Here is a 20,259-nt window from a genome sequence, read left to right on the forward strand (position 1 = left end):
CGAGCAATAACCTGAAGTTTAACGTGATAAATGAGTCTCTAACACGGTGTTCCATCGTCTCCTCGTACACTGATGCACACGTGGCAGATAAGTTTCTCTGCGCTCTGGCTTTGAATGCAGACTTCGAGTCACGCATTTCTGAGATAAACAAAAATAAGCTGCAGTTCTCTGTCAGGTAAATTTGAATTCCCTGCAATCCTGAATTGGATAAGAATTACTATCTAATATGATATTAATTACTACATCCAAAAATGTTGGGATGCTAAATAAAAACAGAATGCAATGATATTTAAATGTCATAAACCTGTATTTTATTTACAATAAGACACAGAAAACATGTCAAATGGGTAAGCTGAGGAAGTTCCCAGATGTCCTTTAACATCTGGGAACTCAGGAGACCATCTGCTGGACTTCTGGCAGAGGAATGCTGTCTGATAGTTGTGTGATAGCTGCGCAGCAGTCCTGGCTTCTTTACTGTATTTTTCATTTCATGGTGCTCCAAATGTTGTCAGTTGGTGAAATATCTGGATTGCAGGCAGCCAGTTCAGCACCTTCTATTGTGAAGTCGTGCTGTTGTAACAGATGCAGTTTAGCGTTGCCTTACTGAAATATGCAAGATCTTCCCTTCTGGATTGGAGCACATGTTGCTCTAAAACCTGCATAAACTTCTCAGCACCGGTGGTGCCTTTCCAGGTGTGCACACTATGAGTTTCATAGGCACTAATGCACCTCAATACCATCAGAGATAAAGGCTGAAGACAAGTTGATAACAAATTTCAGATTTCAGTTTTCCAGGTTGCTTCAACCCATTTAAAGGAGCTTTGATAGCGATGTTGCTGGATAGTTGTCACATTTGGCTTCTTTGCATTTTAGAGCTTTAACCTGTATTTATGGATGCCCTTGTGGGCTGTGTTCACAGACAGAGATTTCTGGAAGTGTTCCTGCTGTGATTTCCACGTCAGAATCATCTGTTACTACTGAAGTGCTCTCTGAGCCCAAACATCACGGGCATCCAATATTTCACCCTTGTCCCTTGCACACAGAGATTTCTCCAGATTATCTGAACATTTTGACAATATTATGTTCTGTAGATGAGATTATTGCTGTCTTTACAAATGTACATTGAGGAACATCATTGTGGTAAACCTCTGCACATTTTTACTTCTGAGAAGCTCTGCCTCTCTAAGATGCTCTTTTTATACCCAATCATGTTACTGACCTGCTGTCAGTTAACTTGCTTAGTTACAGAATATTCCTCAACGCCATTCTTTTTAGCAGCACTTACTTTTCCAGCTTTTCCCCAATTTTTTTTGGACTTGTTGCTGACATCACGGTCAAAATAAGCATTTTTTTCATGAAATAGTGAAACATCTCAGTTTAAACATTTAACATGGTTTCTGGTTCTATTGTTCTATTTTGTTCTATTTTCTATCTGAAAACTGTTGTATTTGGTTTTAATTTACATTTTATACAACATCCCAACCTTTTTAGAAATGGAGTTGTATATAACTCTCACTGCAAGTGGCCATTTCTTACAAGTGTAGTGAGACAGTCAATGCCAAGATTTGATTTGGCTACTTGTAATAGGCATCTTTAAAAAGAGCAGTCAAAGTTTAATTTAGTTTAACTTTTATTTAAGTCTGGATGAGCTGTTTTCTTCTATATATGCTTTATAATATAATGATAATATCTTAAAAACTCAACTCAATGAACTAAATACTAAGAGGAAAAAATAATCAGGTTCAAAACCCTAGTTTAGACATTTTCTCATTAGTATAACGGTACTTTCAGTCAATCTTTTATTTTCCAAGGGGTCGCCACAGCAAATCAATCCACATAGTGGGTTTAGCACTGGAAGCCTTCCTGACACAGACCTCAGTGCTTGGAAGGAGCACTGGGAGTGCACTAACTTGTGGCTCCCTGATGCTGGGTTCATGTCTTCTCCCTGTTTCCAACTTGTGATCTTTCATGTGCAAGTCACACATGTTAACCACTGCAATGTTAAGTATATAACACTTAACCTGCTGATGGTGGCGAAGGAAAAAGACGGTCCTGGATACGAATCCACCAGCCGGCTGGGATCTTCCTGTGCAGTTTGAATGTTCTCCTTCTGAATGTGAGCGGGAATAATTGTCTGTGTCTCTGAGTTAGCCCCGTGACAGACGGGTGACCTGTCCAGGCATCTCGCCCCATGACAGCTGGGATAGGTTCCAGCTCCCCTCCAGCCTTCAATTGGACAAGTGGTTAAGAAATTGATTGACTGATGGATGGATGGTTGGAAATTTTATAGTAATCCATCCCACAGGGACAATGTTCGTAAAACCTCAAACTTATTGTCAGTGCCAGAGAAAGTCTTGGGAGGCCACAAATGCCTGTACTAAACAATGACCATTTAACCACCACCCTCACACTCCACCGCCTCCCTCCCACGGCCCTGATAACCTTAAGCAAATGGACCGATAATAAACAATCAGAGAAATGATGAAAACTATCAATTAAATCATTAATTCTTTGTTTTTTGCCACCTGATTTGTCCTTCATAATTAAACAAACCACTGTGCCGCCTGCATCTCTTCATGCAGTAACACTGTGAAATACATAATTCTTTCTGCCCACCTCAAAACAATATTTCACAGCTGCTGGGTAAGCTGTGGCCAGACTCACTGGATCCTGTAAATAGTATGAATGTTTTTCTGTAGCCAAGCAAGCTGTAAGTGTGTTTATATATCTGACTATGGACAACCTGTTTTTCACAGTGAATGTTTTATTATTATTAGTATTAATTTGCTCCCCGATTGTTTTTTATACAGCCCACTCACATCCAGTCGAATGTTTTCATTGTACAAATCTAATAATTAAGCACCAACCTGCTCACAGCGGCAGCATAAAAGTAGCCTTCATGACCTCGGATAAGCCACACATATCTGGTTTATTCAGCGACTCAAACAGAACGAGTGAAAGGAAACAACATGGCCATTCAGTGTGATAACGGGGGCGCATGAATGAAGCTTTACTTGGATGGATGTGGAGCTCTCTCTCTCACACACACACACATTCACACAGGCTTCCTTCATTGATTGCGAGCTGTTATTCACTACTCAAGAGGAAAACATCTCTCCCCTGCTTTTGTGCTTCTCTGCACTTAAATCTTACAGAGATGTCCCCGTGCGAGATAAGAACAGAACATCAAGTTCCCAGTGTCCCTCTCACTCAGATCTTTGCTTTCTCAAACTGTTATTGTGTTACAGTGCCCCCTTGTGGTCGTTTTGCTTTTCCATATTTCCTATGCTTCAAAAAGAGCTTGTGTTCACTAACATTCAAGATCAGTGAAACATTGTCATCGATATGAATTGAATACATTACTTAGAAATAAAAAATAAATAGTATTAGAATCTATTGGATTTTTTCCCTCATTAGGCAGCATAATATGCAGTAAATACACATTATGGGACTTCTATGTGCTTGGTATTTTGAGGTAGTACTCTTAGTGACACCCTGAAAAGAATCAAATAAACATATGCATGGCAGGGGTTAGATTAAACTGCATCTGATGATTGTTTTGGCACTGCGGTGGTCACATCATAGACTTTCTTGTGCATTTGGGTTGAAGAGGAACCAGCAGTGTTGTTGAAGCTTCAGAGCTCTCAGCAGAAAGTGACAGGGATCTGTGTGAGACGGGGGAAATGAACAGTTTCAGCACAGCATGCAGCTCCTGCTTTACTGTGTTTCCAGCTGTGCAACAGAAACATAATTACTTGGCTTCTTTTAGCAGCAGGTTGAGACGGTTCTCTCTCTCCTCCAAAGTCTTCTTCAGCCTGTCGGCTTCTCTCTGCTTGTCCGCGAGTTCGCTCTGAAGACGAAGGTGAGTTTCCTCGAGACTCTCACAAAAGGCCTGCACGCCACACAGTAGCCAGAGGGTGTTTGAGATACACAACTTTCTTCACATTCAGCCCCTGAGACAATATCTTTGAGAGCAACGTGTCCTCACCCTGCTTTCCTCCAGGCTGTCAAACGGACTCGGTGCTTCAACCAAACACAGAAAGCGTCTTGCAGCTTCACTGGGGAACCAAAGGGTTTTATGTACAGGTCAAAATTAAACACGATTCAGGTCACCCACTAGAGTAGTACTGAAAAAAAAGTCACAACACATGCACACACACACCTTCTGAGGACGTCTTTGTGTAACACTAGGTTCTCCAAAAAGATCTGCAGTCCCGCTTTCCTCCCTTCTAGAAACTCCTCGTCATAGTCGTTTTTGAGCCAGCGCTTAGGAGGCAGGGCTGGATGAAAGCTGGGGAAAAGCTCTTGAAGCTGCGTCAATGCGACGATCAAAAAGGGCAAAAACGGGAAACCAGAATCACTATGGCAACAATACTACATCAATGAGAGCCGAAAGTGTCGCTGAATCACGGTGCCGCAAATAAAAGAACAGTTGCAGCAAGGTCTGCATGTGTATTGGACAAATGCATGAGGTAAAATGTCACTTTATGGGTTTTTCATTAGTCTGACTAATTTACTTTATGGGGGTGAGTTTGATAGCTTCACAGTATCACTCCACCTACAGCATACACCTGTAGGGGGAGTGCTGGTTCTATCCCTGTCATTAAATAGACTGGCTGTGAGCTGAACAGTCACTGTGTTGTTCTTAATTCAAGTTATATTCTCTCCGATTCAGGGGTGCAACATGTGCGCCCAACAAAGAGAGCGTACTGAACAAATCAGGCAGCAGATTGTTGTAGCCCTCAAAACCAATCCACATGCACATCCACATGCAGCTAAACCATCCTTTTACTGCATGTTGTTGGTTAAGACTGGCCGAGCAAAGTAATAGTCACTGATACTCAAGTGCTGAAGCATTTGCCATATATAATCTACCCCCTCCAGCCTCTCCGGGCTCCTCACGGCACGTTATTTCACCACCATGAATGTATAGGCTGCTTCACTAATATGTAGCTGCTGAGGTGCACGATATCTTCTCACCTTGTCACTGAGCCTGCAGAAGTCCGTGTATCTTCTGAAGATCACCCAGCTGTCTCCCTGACTCCCCGCCACCAGGATTTTATAAACCTACAGAGCACAGACGACTATATGACAAATAACAGACACATGTATTGGTTTGCACTGAGTGCCTTAGCAAGTTGACACTGTACGCGTGTGCATTTCAGGTGCACATAAGAACAAGAGCAGCAGGATAGTACAACATGTATAAAGAACTGTAAATGCATCCTTTATAAACAGCTGTAATGTCAATAAGATGATCTGTAATAAAGCGTTTATAACACATTAAGAAAGTCTGGGTGGCGTATTTCACCCCTCTTCTCACAACAAACTGTAAACTGCAATATTATTCCTGCCACTGTTGTTCAGGTTTTCTCAGAGTGAGTGGATTCGTCTTACTGTCTGGGTGTACGTCAGCATAAATATGAATGAGATGTCATTACAAGCAATGCTGCTCAGGCAGCCGCATGCATATTATAAAATTAAACCTGAATCATTGATGACAAGTTCTTGATTTAGAAAGCCAACAGCTGCTCTCTCTTACTAGTTGTTTTATTTCTTCAGTCCCTGATGACGACTTTCATCCGTGGTGCTAAGACAAAACCACATCAGTCCAGCGTGGAATTCCCAAAGGTAGAGCGCCAACACAAAACTCCGGTAGCTGACAAATTGCGATTGAACCAGTTTATTTGGCCGTTCTAACAGACATGCTCAAACAATCAGAGGATTGTTTTATTGTTTTATTTCCTGTTCCAGCCCTTTCTTTCTCTTTTGCTAGACAAATTTTAAAATGATACGAGTTCCTCTGGTTCCACAGTGTAACGGTTTGCACATCTGCCTAATCTGACTGATCCTGAAAGGAGATGCGAATCCCAAATCCGATAAAAAGAAAATGTTCCAAACATGTGGCGTGGCCTGCTTTGGTGTTCCTTTGTGAATAAGGCAGCGTGTTCAACTCACACCCTCAGCATCAGCAATTACAACTTTTTTAATTCACTCATTTTTTGCCCACTCAGCTAAATCCTTTCCAAAAAAACAAATATTGTTTGAAATTTAGCCAACAGTGATGTTATTTATGAAAGTAAAAATCCAACAAGCTTTTATTGCAGGCTTTTAAGGTCCTGCCCTTGTTAACACAGTTTGCACAGTTTGTTCTTGGCTCTCTTGACTTGAACATGTGACTTTTACTTGTTTTATTATGCAGCTAACACACACACACACATATAATATATATATATATATATATATATATATATATATATATATATATATATATATATATATATATATATATACAGTGGCGGTCCTAGCCTGTTTGGCGCCCTGGGCGAACACCCCCTCTAGCGCCCCCCCCCCCCACACACACACACGCACACACACACACATGAAGAGAGAGACAGAGTATGCATTGTATGCAAACGGCTACTAAACAGACATCATAATTCGTCATACAATGAGAACAGGACAAATCAATAATTGACACTGACTAATTAATATTATATCATTGTATATATTGTTTGGAGTTTAGTCTGTTACTGTTACTATTTTTACCATTTCTTCTTGGAGGAACTGTAACTCACATAATTTCCTTAGGGATTAAGAAAGTATCCTGATTTTTAATGTTTTAGGATACATGACCTGCCATTATCCAATGACACATCTGCTTACCTGTATCTTTTGCTCGTTTCTCCTTGTAGGAGTCATAATTAAATGTACTGAATTTTAATGATCACTGGGTTTTCATTTGTTTGGTTGCTATGGTGATGTGTAATGGGAGTCACGTGGGTGCTAGCGGCGACATTAAGAGGGCGTTGTCAGTCTGCCGTAGTGTAGAGCCTGTGATGTTTTAAGAGTTTGAATCGCGAGCCGATCACATTGCTCTGTAAACTTTTCAAGCACTTTAATAAACAAGGGAGCAATTCCACCTCTCGCATTATTGCGTAAAGTTGACAGGCAAATAGGCAGGCTCAGTCCCCGGCTTCTACTCCTCCTCTTCTTTTCTCTTTTTTTAGAGTTTAAAAACGGGTTGTGTGTGAGACTTTAAATCAACAAAATATAAAATATACATTTTAAATTGTTATTGATCCCTTTTCTCCTGGTCCTAAAGTGTATATTTATTTTCTTACTCTTCTTATATATATTGTTTGTTTACTTGCACTGCTGTAACTGGAGCCTCGTCGTCTCATCTCTCTATATACTGGACTATATGTAGCGGAGATGACAATAAAGTTTACTTTGACTTCAGCAGCAAGCAGGCGCACCGAGGGCTCTCGTGCTCACTTTTTGCGTATAGAATTTTGAAAAAACATCGGTGCAAATTATAAGTCTGTATTGTAATGTCTGGTGTTTTCGTGTTTGTTTGTAATTTATTTTATTTGGCGAGTTGGTAATTTTTGCTGCTCCAGCCAGCCAGAGCATCCCCCGCCGCCCCGCCCTCTCCTCCCTGTGCCGCAAACAGCAGGCGCACCTCGCAAACGGAGGGCGCCCTTACTCCCAGCAAATGGGCGATAGAAAACCAATGCCATTCCCAATATGCGCTGGGATGATGTCGGGGCAGCATGAGAACAAGCCGTGATGCCGCCCACACCACGATGCCGCCCCGGGCAACTGCCCGTGTCGCCCGTATCTAAAACCGCTACTGTATATATATATATATATATATATATATATATATATATATATATATGTAAGAATGTGCTTACTTAAAAATACATGATTGCACAATTTTGGAAACCCCTAAATCTGAGATCCTTTTTTTCTTTGGTTTTTCTTTTGTTTGTTTGTGTTGTTTTGTTTTTTTTACATCAGGATGAAGTTTAGCCTGTTGTCTGCAGGAAAAGAAGAGCCCTCCCTTTAAATCTCTACGGTGAACTTTGCCCTCTCCTCCAAGATCTCATGGCCAAGCAGTGTCGGGGTAATGGGTCTCTCCATCCAGCTCTCCCCATAGCTCATTTCACCTCTGTGCTGTCTGGATGGCCCATCTGTCAGGCCTTCTCTTGGTCTCCCACAAGTCTCATCTACAGTAGGATCTACAGTGGGACCATCTCCTTTGCTTCTAGGAGGTGAGTGCTCACAGTTTGCAGATGAAGAGTCGATATGTATGGGAGAAGCTCTTTTGCAACAAGGCCTGCTCACGCTGACCCTGTCCACTGGAAAAGGTACTGGAGTAAATGGAATAGCCATCCATGGTGGTCTTAGTGACGTACTGTGAACAAGGACACATGGTGAATTAGAATAAACACAGGGGGAACCACATGGACATGCACAGAGAGCATGGTAGTGTACTTACAGCGGATCAGTGCAAACACTTCCAGTGAGTCAGAGCGGGTGAAGGAACTACAGCACAGGGTTTTATAGAATCAAGCTTTGTTTCCCATCTGATCTGTGCAGGGATTGTCTCACTCCATACTCTTGCTGGCTCATCAAAAACACAAGGCAGTTTGTGTGACATCCACGTAAGCAGTATCATAGTACCTGATTTGTTGAAAGTCTGTTCTCGGTTTCAGATTACAAAGGGACACAGAGTCATGTGCTTTATGGTGTGTCTCATCCAACAGCACAAAAAGGGCGCATCCTGTTTCAGTAAATCCCAACAACGCACTTGTAAAAGGTCAAATTTAATACAAAAAATACCTATAATTTCAATAAATTAACACTAACTATCACATAAACTCAAATTTGGAGCGATCAAAGAATAAACACCTAAAAGAACTCAATAATAATAATAAAGTTTATCGAGACATCATGCATTTTCATGCATCTTATTTGAACAGTTTGTATAAGATCCTCTAAAAATCTGCTATCGGGATGTCTAAACTAACACTGAAAAACTAAAACCTATACTGCTACTGAAAAGAGAAAGTGGTACTTATGATCACATGAGACGAACGTCGTATTTTGACTTGTCTTTAGCGTCGACACATCTGTAGGAAAGCCCCTATTTTTTGGGGGGGAATTCCCGCTGCTAAAAATCCCAATATTACCAATTGGGTTCATGCCGCAGGAGGCGGATCTTTGTTTCAGCGAAACTGAAACTAAAGTTGAGTTAAAGGGTCATTTATGATTTATGGTATTTTAACAGCCTCCTCAATGTTTTTCCTAGACTTAACTCGCTGTTATCCATATTTGCACTGGGATTCTGAATGCGCTCAGTGGGTTGCTTGGAAAACGGGGTCAACTGTCTGAAGTTCTCCAAACCTACCCTCGTAAACGCATCTCGTAAAAGCCGGAAGCGTGTCGTCATTAGCAACAACAAACGCACCTGCTTAAATGAGCGCGGAGCTCAGCTGCGCTCTCCTTGTTGTTGTTTCGCTTTGGGTCCTGCGCACATTTAACTGTAGTCGCTGCTAAAGGACAGCTGTCGCCGGTCAGCGGGCTCGCTGTTTATTGGCTGCTCTGTTTCTTCTGCTCGCCTCCTCCTCTGCAACATTAATGGTAGCTTAGCATGCTAGCAGCCGACTACGTTGTGGAATGCATGTGAATGGGAGCGCAGTTCCTCTTTGCGTTTATACCAAAAGAGGTAGTTCTGCCTTTATTGGCCAACCCCGTGAGAGATAAATCCTGAGAGACTTCGCGTAAGGGATTCAGAAACTGATATGGAGCCAACTGCGGGCTGTTTGGATATCGGCAGCCTGACCAGCACCTTGCCGGTGATCCCCCAGAATAAACTGACGGACCTGTACTACCTGAGCGGAGGGGGTTTCGGCACCGTGTTCAAGGGGAAGCACTCTGACTGGAGGACCACTGTGGCCGTCAAGTGCCTGAAGCTCGACTCTCCAGTTATAGAAAGGTACTCAACACCGATCAGGCAACTTCGCGTAACAAGGTCTAGGTCACGGAGACACATTTGAGCCATTCATAGATGAATTGCACTACTACAGAAAAACTTTGTGCTGTTTCAGGATGATGCAGTAAAGTCTGCCTGTACTTACTCCACAGTAACAGCTGCAGCACTTGACCTAATTTGAGTCAAATGTGAGGCCTTCTTGTACATTTCAATGAAATGTGTTCAGAGTGCTCGAGCAGGTTTTTCATTCCTCTGGCAGGAAAAAGGCTAAAGAGTCTCTGTGGCTTACGTGTCCAGTGACTTCCAGCTGGAGGGCTAGTTTGCTCAGACTGACATAAATCTGAACTGCACTATATATATATATATATATATATATATATATATATTTATTATTATTATTTTTAAATCCCATTCTTTATTTCTGGAGGCATACAAATATACCACTCTGTTATAAAATTAAGTCCACCTTTTAATGTGAAATTCTTAAGCTTGTTTCACAAAACTCTGTTTCCCAACAACAGTGAACCAGCCCAACTGGATTTCAGTCAAATGTCCAAACATCATGACTCAGTTTGGTATTTATTGGTCACCTAGTAATGGGTCATTCTAAACATCTCTGCACAAATTCACAAGTGTGAAAATCTCAGATTTCTGCGTGTAACATTTTACTCCTCCGTGTAATTAAGAGTTTCAGCAAGATTGTATACTGCATTTTTGGTCTGTGTTTCTAGAAGGGTTTTATCTTAAATATTCATTTACCTCACTATCACAAAAGTGCTGTCAGTGCTGTTTTGTTTTTGTTATTTATTCTGTGTGGCTCTGGCTGTGTTTCAGAGAAAGGAACTGCCTGCTAAAGGAGGCCGAGGTACTCCACAAAGCCAGGTTCAACTACATCATCCAGATCTTTGGTGTCTGCAATGAGCCTCGTATCTTCTGCATAGTCACGGAGTTCATGAGCAATGGATCTCTGGACCGGTTACTCCATGAGGTAGCTCATCAAGTTCACTTCCTATCACTAGGAACTCTTCTAGTCTGAGCAATACACCCTTAAATAAACCATTTAGATTGCCACTGAGTGGCACCAGTTTTCTCTGGTTTAAATAGTTAGCTATGAGAGTTGCCCAGACTACACACTAGAAAAAATTAAGGTTTTATAGTTGTTGCATTTGGATTTTTGTTGCCAAAAGAGGTCAGCTGAGGGAGTTGCATTGGTCTGTTGTTTTTCTCTCCTGTGCATCACTCATCATGTGAGTGTATGACTCTTTTTCCTTTCAGTGGGACTATAAACAAAAGTGAAAGCTCGAAGTAATTAGTATCTGATGAAACATAAAAGAAAGTAGGGAAAGAGAAGCCGAGCACTGAGGGAAGCAGACAGCTATGCACAAGGGAAATTCCCACTGGGCTGAGTGTACAAATTTTTTCAGTCTTTATTTCAAGCTCTTGCATTGTTTTGTACTTTCACTGTAGTAAAACCCACATTTCCCTCTTTTATTTATACTTTTATGATATCTTTAGCCCATCTTTGTAATCTCTGCCTTACAGAAGGACGTGTACCCTGTTCTTGCCTGGCCTTTGCGTTTGAGGATTCTGTATGAGATCGCCCTTGGGGTTAACTTCCTTCACAACATGAACCCACCCCTCGTACATCATGACCTAAAGACCCAAAACATTCTGCTGGATGGTGAATTTCATGTTAAGGTATGCAATAAGTATGAGGTGTGTGCAGAACAGGAAAATCTATGACATCACCTTAAACCGTGTCAGTGTGTTTGTTGGAGCTGTAACAAAAGGTTACAGCTGCTTAGGTAGTTACAGTTATAGTCACATGTATTGTGTACGTTACCAGACTAAGTTAGACATAGTGGTTAAGCAGCACATACCCTATGTACTGCTTTTCTGCTACTCTTTATGAAACATAACATTTTTATTAGTATAAAAGTGTATATATAAACTGTATTTTTCAGGTTGTTCAGGCTGATTTCTTTTTCTTTCATGGCCTAATTAAAGTGGATATATTATACTCATATCAACTCCATATTTAAGTTTTTGGACTGTAAAACAAACTCCTCTCCTTTAAACTTTCTTCTGATTGACTGCCCCTCACAAACAGAAGGTTCAAACAGCAGGTGGGTAGTGCTAGTCTGCTGACACTCAGCGCTGTGTGCCTAAGATGAGGACATAAAGATAATACAGTATCAGTAAGAGGGGATAGAGATAACAGTAGAAGGGGAAAAAAGCTCCCTGAAACTGACTATTTAGGGCAGTTTGGGTATCCACCATTGTAACAGGAAATAAGAAAAGCATAATAACTTCCCCTTAAAGATCTGATATTATAGAAAAGGCTGTCCTCCCGCTGCAGTTATCAACCTTATTTGACTTTTTGTCACGAATTAATTTAAGACTCATAAAATGTAAAACTGACTTTGTATAACTTTGTCTGTCTGCGGTTCACGTCTTGCTAACTTTCTGCTTCTCTCCAGATTGCAGACTTTGGCCTATCGAAGTGGCGACAGCTGTCAGTGAGTAGAGGCTCGGGGTCCAAGCCAGCTGAGGGTACAGTGATCTACATGCCCCCTGAGGAGTACGAACCATCCAAGAGCCGTCGGGCCGACGTGAAGCACGATATGTACAGGTAAGACACCAGAACCCAGTAACTATTATGTAGAAGTCAGTCTCAAAATGTAAACTCTCCCCTGAAGATTTAGCAGAAAAAGTCTCTATGACTTATCTGTGTTACTATAAACTCTGGTAACTTCCGTGTTTGTTGAGCACAATAAGCATTTAAGGGAAATGAGGCTTTCCTTCCTATAAAGATGAAACAGAGTTCCTGCCTCAGCTTGCATTGTTTGCATACCACTAAATCAGTCGTGCCAGACAAAAAATCAGACCTAACTGTTGAGATCCACGAGTGTGTCAGAAAAGGAATTCTGATTATTTTTCTGCTTTGATAAGAGAACTCTACTTTCTGCTGATGCAGTCTTTGTAAATTTTGCGCAAGAGGTTACGCTCGCTGCAACGGGTCAATCAGTAATGGCTTTGAGAGTCATCCCTGAAGCTGGCTTGTGGTAGAGTCCCTCAGCTATAAGGGGAAATGCCAATTTCTGGCAACTTAGTAACTCTTCCCTTAACTGTTTTCCTCTTTGATAATTGGATTCTAGCTATGCCATCATCATGTGGGAGGTGCTGTCCAGGCAGATCCCGTTTAAAGGTAACTGCTCGTGTTGGGGGGGGGGGTTCACGTCATACTTTGTTCATTCTTTACCCTTTTTGAGTCACTAATATGTGTGTGTTTATGTTCAGAGGTGACCAATGGCATTCAGATCATGTTCAGCGTGCTGCGCGGTCTGCGTCCTGACACCAGCCTGGAGAGTCTGTCCGCAGACATCCCCAGCAGAGAAACGCTCATCAATCTTATGACAGCCGGCTGGAACGCTAATCCAGATGAACGGCCTTCCTTCCAAAGTATGCTCATACAAATGACTGAAGTGCGCACTGCTAATGGGACGGTAGTTCTGTGTTACATCTTTGGCAGGATTTAGCAGTGTGATGCGTTTCCTACCATTTCAGATTGTTTGATAGAGCTGGAGCCTATGGTGAGGGTGTTTGACGAAATAGAGTTCCTGGAAGCTGTGCTGCAGATCAAAAAGAAAAAGGTCAGTTTTTATATTTCTTCTTTATGTACCTGTAGGGAAATCTGTGTAGCACTTTTTTTCTTTTGAAAACTACTTTTGATTTATTTCAAAATTAAATTTGCATTTCCTCTGATCCACAAAGAGTGTATTGTGGGATGGTATCGTGTGTCTGTCTGTCAGCATGCGCTCAGGTGTGTCAGCCTACAGTAAGAGAAATCTGGTGAAACTAGTTTGCGACAGTCTGTGGCTCAGAGTATGACTTTAGTTTCATGATGATGTCTCACAGCCATGCATATGAAAAATAAAAGGCTTTGATGCAGCTATAGCTACAGTGACAACTGCATTTGTTTTTATTAGTGTAACAGTGACTTCATTCAGTGTGCGTGTGTGTGGGGGGGGGGGCTATAAACTGTTGATGGCCAGATTTTTACAGCTAGTGCATCACCTAAAGTGTCATAAAATCTTTCCTTTCCTTAGTAATTGCACAGGGGTTCCCTGAATTGGCAGTTTATCACAGGTCTACTGGATCAGCTTATCACCTTTTCAAATTGATTAGAAGGAAAATGATAAAGGAAAAAAGGATAAATGTGATCTAGAAAAAACTACACTGACCCATTTGATGTGTTCTTTTGACATTAAGCTGTTAGAAAAAAAAAACAGGAAACCAATAAACAGCGGCGAAATGCAGCAGGGGCCTCTGACAGACTCAGTCTGGGGATATTGTGGCTCATAGTTGGGGAATTACTAATTTACTTAGTTCATTATTTTATTTTGTTTACTATGCAAACGGCAAAACAGGGAGATGTGTTGATAAATTGAAAGCTGCCAATAATTTGTGCTCATCAATCTATGATCCTGTGATTACCAGTATCTTCGACAAGGTACTGAACCACTTGCATATAACACCCCCATACCAGCATAGTTTTTTGCTGATGTTAATGGTAGGGTGGGTTTGGAGCTCTGCCGTTACTGAGCAGAGCATTGGCAACTTTTCCACACTCTGCACCTCACTCTGTAGTTTTGTAGTTCACTTCAGTTCTGAGTTCCTAAATACGTCCACCATACAGTAATACCACTTATAGCAGTTGATATCAGTTGTGGAATAGATGGGAATGAACTATCAAACTGACTTGTTACAATGGTGGCATCCTATTACAGCTGCATGCTCAAATTCAATGAGTTCTTTAAAATTACCCATTCTTTCGCAAATGTTTGTAAAGGCTGTAAACACATGGCTTGGTGCTTGATTTTATACACCTGTGGTAATGGGACAGAAAACATCTGAATTGAAGGATTAAGAGGTATGGCCTCAAGCTGGCTGTAAGTTAGCTAACAACTGGACACCCGTGCCCCTGATTTATAGTTTTGTCCAAAGTAGTTAAGTGTTCAAAAACCCAAAATGATAAAGGCAGAAAAAAGCCAGTCTACCTGAAATGTCAGACTAAAGGATTCTAAGTAAAAACCAATTGGTGATGCCATCTTTTATATACAGTTTTTGTTTAGTGATCATTAAAAGAACTCATCTTCAAAAGACTGTCACAGGTTATTGTTTTTGCTTAGCAGACATAGATGGTTAATTATTAACATTAGATACATTTTTTATTTATAGTTGGCTGTGTATGGACACACACATTTGCACAAATATAAATGTTGAATGTGCAATTTGGGGCAGTTTAAATTGCACTGTGACTCAGAGAGAGAGATTAAAAACTGACATCATAATTTCCCTTCAGCATATCCTTCCTCTTTATATTTTCAGTGTATATGTGACTTTGCAGTCACATGTCTGTTTCTAAGCCGTACTTTCAACAAGCACAAAATTGAACTACATGCAGTTAAAGGCAGCAGGGAACTAACTGTGGTAAAGAACAATCTATAGTGTTATTATTGTCTGTTAGCTGCAGAGTACTGAAGAAAAAAAGTGAACAGCGTGTATTTTAGTACTCCTTTTTTTTCCTCCTCTAAATATCCTCACTTGCATAAGTCACAGAAGTTATGAAAACATCAGTGACCTTTAGTTTTGTTCAGTGTATTGTTATATATGTTAAACACGTTGGTTATACATTAGCTTAGCTGGTAATGTACAAACTTGATTCCAACAAAGTTGTCACTCTTTAAAATGTAAATAAAAAGTAGAATAAAGTCATTTCCAAAACTCCTTTTATTTAAAGAAAATTTGTCATTTTAATAGTTAGATGGCAGAAACTCGTCTCTAAAGGTTAGGACATGGTCATGTTTACTACTGTGTAGCATCACATCAGCTACGTTAGCAAAGAGCATCACTAGAATCAATGGGTGGATCAGCAGGTTGATGTATACTGTATATTTGTGGGTTTTTTTTAGCAACACCAGAACCTGCTGCTTTGTTGGGCAAGTCAATATTTGACTGTGTGGTCAGATACTTCAACATTCTCCTTACACTGTCCGATATAGTTTTATGGGATTTTTTTGTAAATGTAATCCTCTCTTTCAGTGTTAGTGGAATTTTTTTGTCTCTGTACTTTTTTTTTTTTTTTTTTTAGCAAGGGATTGACAGTTAAAGTATTTTGAAGTTGACCTTTTTGTTTGCTAATATGTGGTTGTGCCGTATCTCTTTTGCTCCTCACACAGCTGAGGTCACAGTGTTGTTCAGCCCCAGCAGCCTGTCAGAAGGGGAGTGAGGAGGAAACTCCAAGTATGCCAAAGGACAGGCCCAGCCAGTGGACGGTCAGTATCTACTCGTCACCTACACTGAGAATAGAGATGACGTGTGTGGAGCGTGTTTTTTTTGTTTTTTTTCGTTTGTTTTGTTTTGTTTTTATGCATGTTGTCAGCCGGTAACTGAACCTGAATAATTTACTTGGCTTATAATGAAAACGGTGATATGGAGGGATGCAGTTCAACATGAAGGTGTGTCCATGTATGAACATAAATGAAACCTCACTGTTTCCTCTGTCGCAGGAGGCCACTACATCAGGCTCGGGGTCTTGTTCCTCTCAGGACACGGACATATCTCTACCGGGCGCCCTCTCCAGCAGCAATGCTGCATCCGCTAAACGTAATGACACCAACACCTTTACCAAGTATCACCACTGATAATCTTTAAAGGAAGTGGTGTGACTTGATGTCATAGAGAGTTCAAAAATAATACTTTAGTCTCTGTTACAGTGTATGCTCTGTTTGGCTGCTGGGCACATCACCTTTCTTGTTCTGTTTTTCAGCTGTAGATTGCCTTCCATCGTCATTCATGCCTCACAGTCTGGAGTCTCCACAGTCATTGAAGGATGTCTATGATAAACCAGGATGTGGGGATAAACTGAACGGCTGGACGAATGATTTAAACATACTCAGCAAACCTGAACCAATCGCCGAATGTGAGACAAAGCTGGTTAATGTCCCCCTCAAAGCACAGCCTCAGCCTCAAGGTACAAGAAGCTCAATCGTGCATCTGTTGATGTGTGAATGCGTGGACCTGTGTTCCATTTTTAAGTCTTTATGATAGACGAGTGCATGTGGAAAACAGAGTGCAGCTCATGATTCAGTAGACTGTAAAAACAAGTTTGGCAGCAGTAATCATTCTCTGTACCACTTTATCAGTCTCTCACACGCTCTTCTTTACAACATTACTTCAGTTCACTGAAGTTTGTGGGCTTTCATTTATGGACAGCTCTTTGACTGGACCATTTTAACACTTTGATATTTATTTATTTTTTTCAGCTGTTCTGTGTTTGGGATCATTGTCCTGTTACATGACTCAGTTTCGGCCACACTTTAGCTGTCAGACAAAGGAGTTCATGTTTGATTCAATGACTGCAACCTGCCTGGGTCATGTGGCTCCAAAACAAGCCTAAATTATCGCCCTTCCACCAGCGTGCTTAACATTTGGTATGAGGTGTTTGTGCTGATATGCTGTGTTTGGTTTGCACCACACGTGGTGTTGTACGTTATGGCCAAACATCTCTGCTTTGGTCTCATCTGTCCAGAGGACATTATTCCTGAGATTTGATCAGATGCAACTTTGCAAACTTAAGCAATACATGTTTTTAGAGACAGAGACTTTCTCCTGATAACATCTTCAAACAAGAACTTGTTCAAGGTTTTTCTGAGTGTTTGTCATGAACTTTAGCATATAGGCCTATAGAGTCTGAGACGTAGCTTTTGGGTTTTTCCCAGTATTGCTCATTCTGTCCATCAAGTACATTTGCTGGGATGTCCAGTCCTGGGAAGATTGTGGCATTGTGTTAACACATCTGAATGCTCCAGACGAAAATTGTCAAAACTTTTTTTTTTTGAGGTGCTCACACTTGCTGATGATCAGTTAACCAAGTGAATTAAATTAGTAACACCCAGCTGCCACTTAGCTTCTTAATTCCTGTGGAAGCAGTAGAGAGGGACTTTGTTTTTCACAGGACCTGCCTGTTCTAGTTGCACTTTTCTTTTTGTTTTCCTGGACACATGGTACCGATAGGCTATCAACCTCATAATTCATGTTTCTGTGTTTTGCTGGTTCTGTCTAGTACAGAGCATTCAAGCACACTTCGATCATTTTAGTGTAACTGTGTTTATTTCTTCCTTAAGAAGATACAAATTAGAATCATAGTGATGCTGTTATCGTTCCTTTGTTCTTGACTAGTAGGCCCTGATAGCAAGTTACACTCCTATTCAGCTGATTGGCGTAACATAACATTGGTTTGTAACACCTTACACTTTTGGTATAAAGAGTATATTTCACCCTTGCAGCAATGTTCAGCAAATAAGGCAACTTTTTCTTGTTGCAGGTTACTCTCCTCCACCGCGGCACTCTCCTCCTCTGCAAGGTCCCATCTCCCAGTGGATTGCAATCCGGCGTGAGGAAATTATCTCCCAGATGACAGAGGCTTGTCTGAACCAGAGCTTGGACGCCCTGCTGTCCCACTCCATGCTGATGAAAGAGGATTACGAACTGGTGATCAACCAGCCCACACGCACCGCTAAGGTCCGCCGACTTCTGGACACCTGCGACAAACACAACGAAGACTTCTCCCGCATCGTCGTCCGCAAGCTGCACGACAACAAGCAGATGAGCCTGCAGCCGTACCCGCCTGAAATCAGCTCGCCTATGGTGGCACCCAGCGCACCGTCACTGTCCATGTCCTGCAATATTCCCAGGAAGATGTAGCAGCACTCACGGCCAAGACTTCCACATAAAGATTGTGCCAACTTGACACTACAACTAACTCTTTCTGGTTCCATGTCATCCAGACACTCGCCACGGTTTAGACTGAAGAACAGCTGGTTGAGCAACTAAAGTTACAGGTACAAAAACGTCATGTGTTACTATGGACACATCAACTCAAGATTTAAGGTTTTATTCTGTATGTTTAGAATCAAAAAGACTTTAACTGAAGCAGTGATTATTTTTTTAATGTTACGGATTTGATGTGAATATTTATTTATAGTCTTTAAGTGACTATATTGAGTGGTTTTCACTCTTTTTGGTATCTAATGCTTTTTGTCTGAAGACTATTAGATTAATGTTGGCCTGTTTGTGCGATCGTGTATCAGTATTTGCAGAATGCAAACGTCCTCATTTATTTGATGCAACTAAAGACAGGAGGACTGTTAACTGGAAAACCTGCTGTAAAAATAAGGTTTAACTCTTCTAGCAATCTTTATTCAAGTATCATGTATTTATGGGTTCTGGTCATGTTTACGGCCTGAGTGAGCGAGTGTATTGTTGTTCTATTTAAGCACAAGGTCTACAGAAAGTTTGAATAAGTGTTACTTTAAATAAGTGTTCCTGAACTTTAGCAGCTTTGCCAAACTAAGAGGAAAAGTTGGACTGAGTTGTGACCCAGTGGCAGACTGCATGGAAAGTTATTACTCTTCCTCTATTTATCGCCAAGCTAAAGAGAGTCACAGGGTCACAAAGTAAAGAGGAAGCTGAGAAGGTAATACAACACCCAGAAAGAGGGATGTGGGTATGTGTGTGTGTGTGTGTCTGCATATAGTGGGTCATTAAAATTGGACCAAGTATGTGCTCTCATTTCTTTCGGTCGGTTCAGTAGCGACCTCACCTCAGAGACTTCAGGCTTATCTGGATCTTTCCAGACTTGACCTATCTTCCACAGACTCTGAGCTGAGATTACAAATAAATGTATTCCAACAGAGCTTCTCTGCAGTAGCATAAGAAAAAAAAATCAAATACATGAAAATCCAGCTTTGCTTGTAGCAGATCTTTAGTTTACCTACGGGCTGCCTGTTCAGCGTATTTTTCTTGAATGTTGCAACTTTTTTTGCTGTTGCTGCGCAGTCTGCTCAAAACAGCAGCAACATGTTTATTAAATCTGTCAGTCACTGACCCGCAAGGCAGAAAACTGTTCAGCAATCTTGCATAAGTATACAATAAGCAAGTACTGGTTTATCTGTTACTATACCTTTGTCTGCCACAGGGCTCTTTGTTAGCTCCTTGACATAATGAGCATATATTGTATGTTCTTTCTGCCAGAATATGCTGTAGTTACACAACAGATATTTTCTGTTTTATTAGCGTGTGTGCTCCTGCAGTTAACACATATAATCAGTCAATTAGCCAAAAAACAGCCTATTTCATTGCCCATTTGGCATCTTTAATGTGCCAAACATATTTTGTTGTTGTTGTTGTTGTTGTTTAACCCTTCAGCGTCTCAAACATCAAACATGCAAACCTATTCACAAACTGCCCTACACTGATTCTTAATAACTCCATTGCTTTTGCCTGTCAACACTTCCATCAGTAAGTAATTGTTTTGGTGGGTATGTTGTGTGTATGCATATGAGCTTTTCTTTTTTTTTTTTAAAAAAATACACACGGGCCTTGCCGCCCTCAACACTGCCTTCACTTCC

At 41.1% G+C, this 20,259-nt stretch overlaps 2 protein-coding genes across 3 annotated transcripts; one reads left to right on the forward strand and one right to left on the reverse strand.

The window, feature by feature from the left end:
* Positions 1–269: 269 nt before the first annotated feature.
* Positions 270–9,025, reverse strand: LOC146498058 (sorting nexin-16). Of its 2 annotated transcripts, XM_085139733.1 has the most exons (7): positions 8,288–9,025; positions 7,864–8,203; positions 4,981–5,067; positions 4,163–4,311; positions 3,989–4,058; positions 3,756–3,892; positions 270–3,665 (listed from the first exon to the last, which is right to left on the reverse strand). In XM_085139733.1, the coding sequence occupies exons 2-7, from the start codon at positions 8,179–8,181 to the stop codon at positions 3,575–3,577; spliced, it is 852 nt and encodes a 283-aa protein (XP_084995859.1). In that variant the 5' UTR covers positions 8,182–8,203; positions 8,288–9,025; the 3' UTR covers positions 270–3,574. The 2 variants fall into 2 exon arrangements, with proteins under 2 accessions (XP_084995859.1, XP_084995860.1); XM_085139734.1 differs by having other exon boundaries at positions 7,864–9,025.
* A 568-nt stretch (positions 9,026–9,593) lies between these two features.
* On the forward strand, positions 9,594–20,205 carry ripk2 (receptor-interacting serine-threonine kinase 2). The gene is made up of 11 exons (XM_085139724.1): positions 9,594–9,787; positions 10,619–10,772; positions 11,327–11,482; positions 12,265–12,416; positions 12,943–12,992; positions 13,085–13,246; positions 13,352–13,437; positions 16,027–16,122; positions 16,357–16,453; positions 16,617–16,820; positions 18,174–20,205. Exons 1-11 carry the CDS (start codon positions 9,594–9,596, stop codon positions 18,551–18,553), a joined length of 1,731 nt encoding a protein of 576 aa, XP_084995850.1. The 3' UTR covers positions 18,554–20,205.
* Positions 20,206–20,259: the final 54 nt, after the last annotated feature.

Source organism: Neolamprologus multifasciatus, chromosome 18 (genome assembly GCF_963576455.1).
Source record: "Neolamprologus multifasciatus chromosome 18, fNeoMul1.2, whole genome shotgun sequence".
In the NCBI taxonomy this organism is placed as follows: domain Eukaryota; kingdom Metazoa; phylum Chordata; class Actinopteri; order Cichliformes; family Cichlidae; genus Neolamprologus; species Neolamprologus multifasciatus.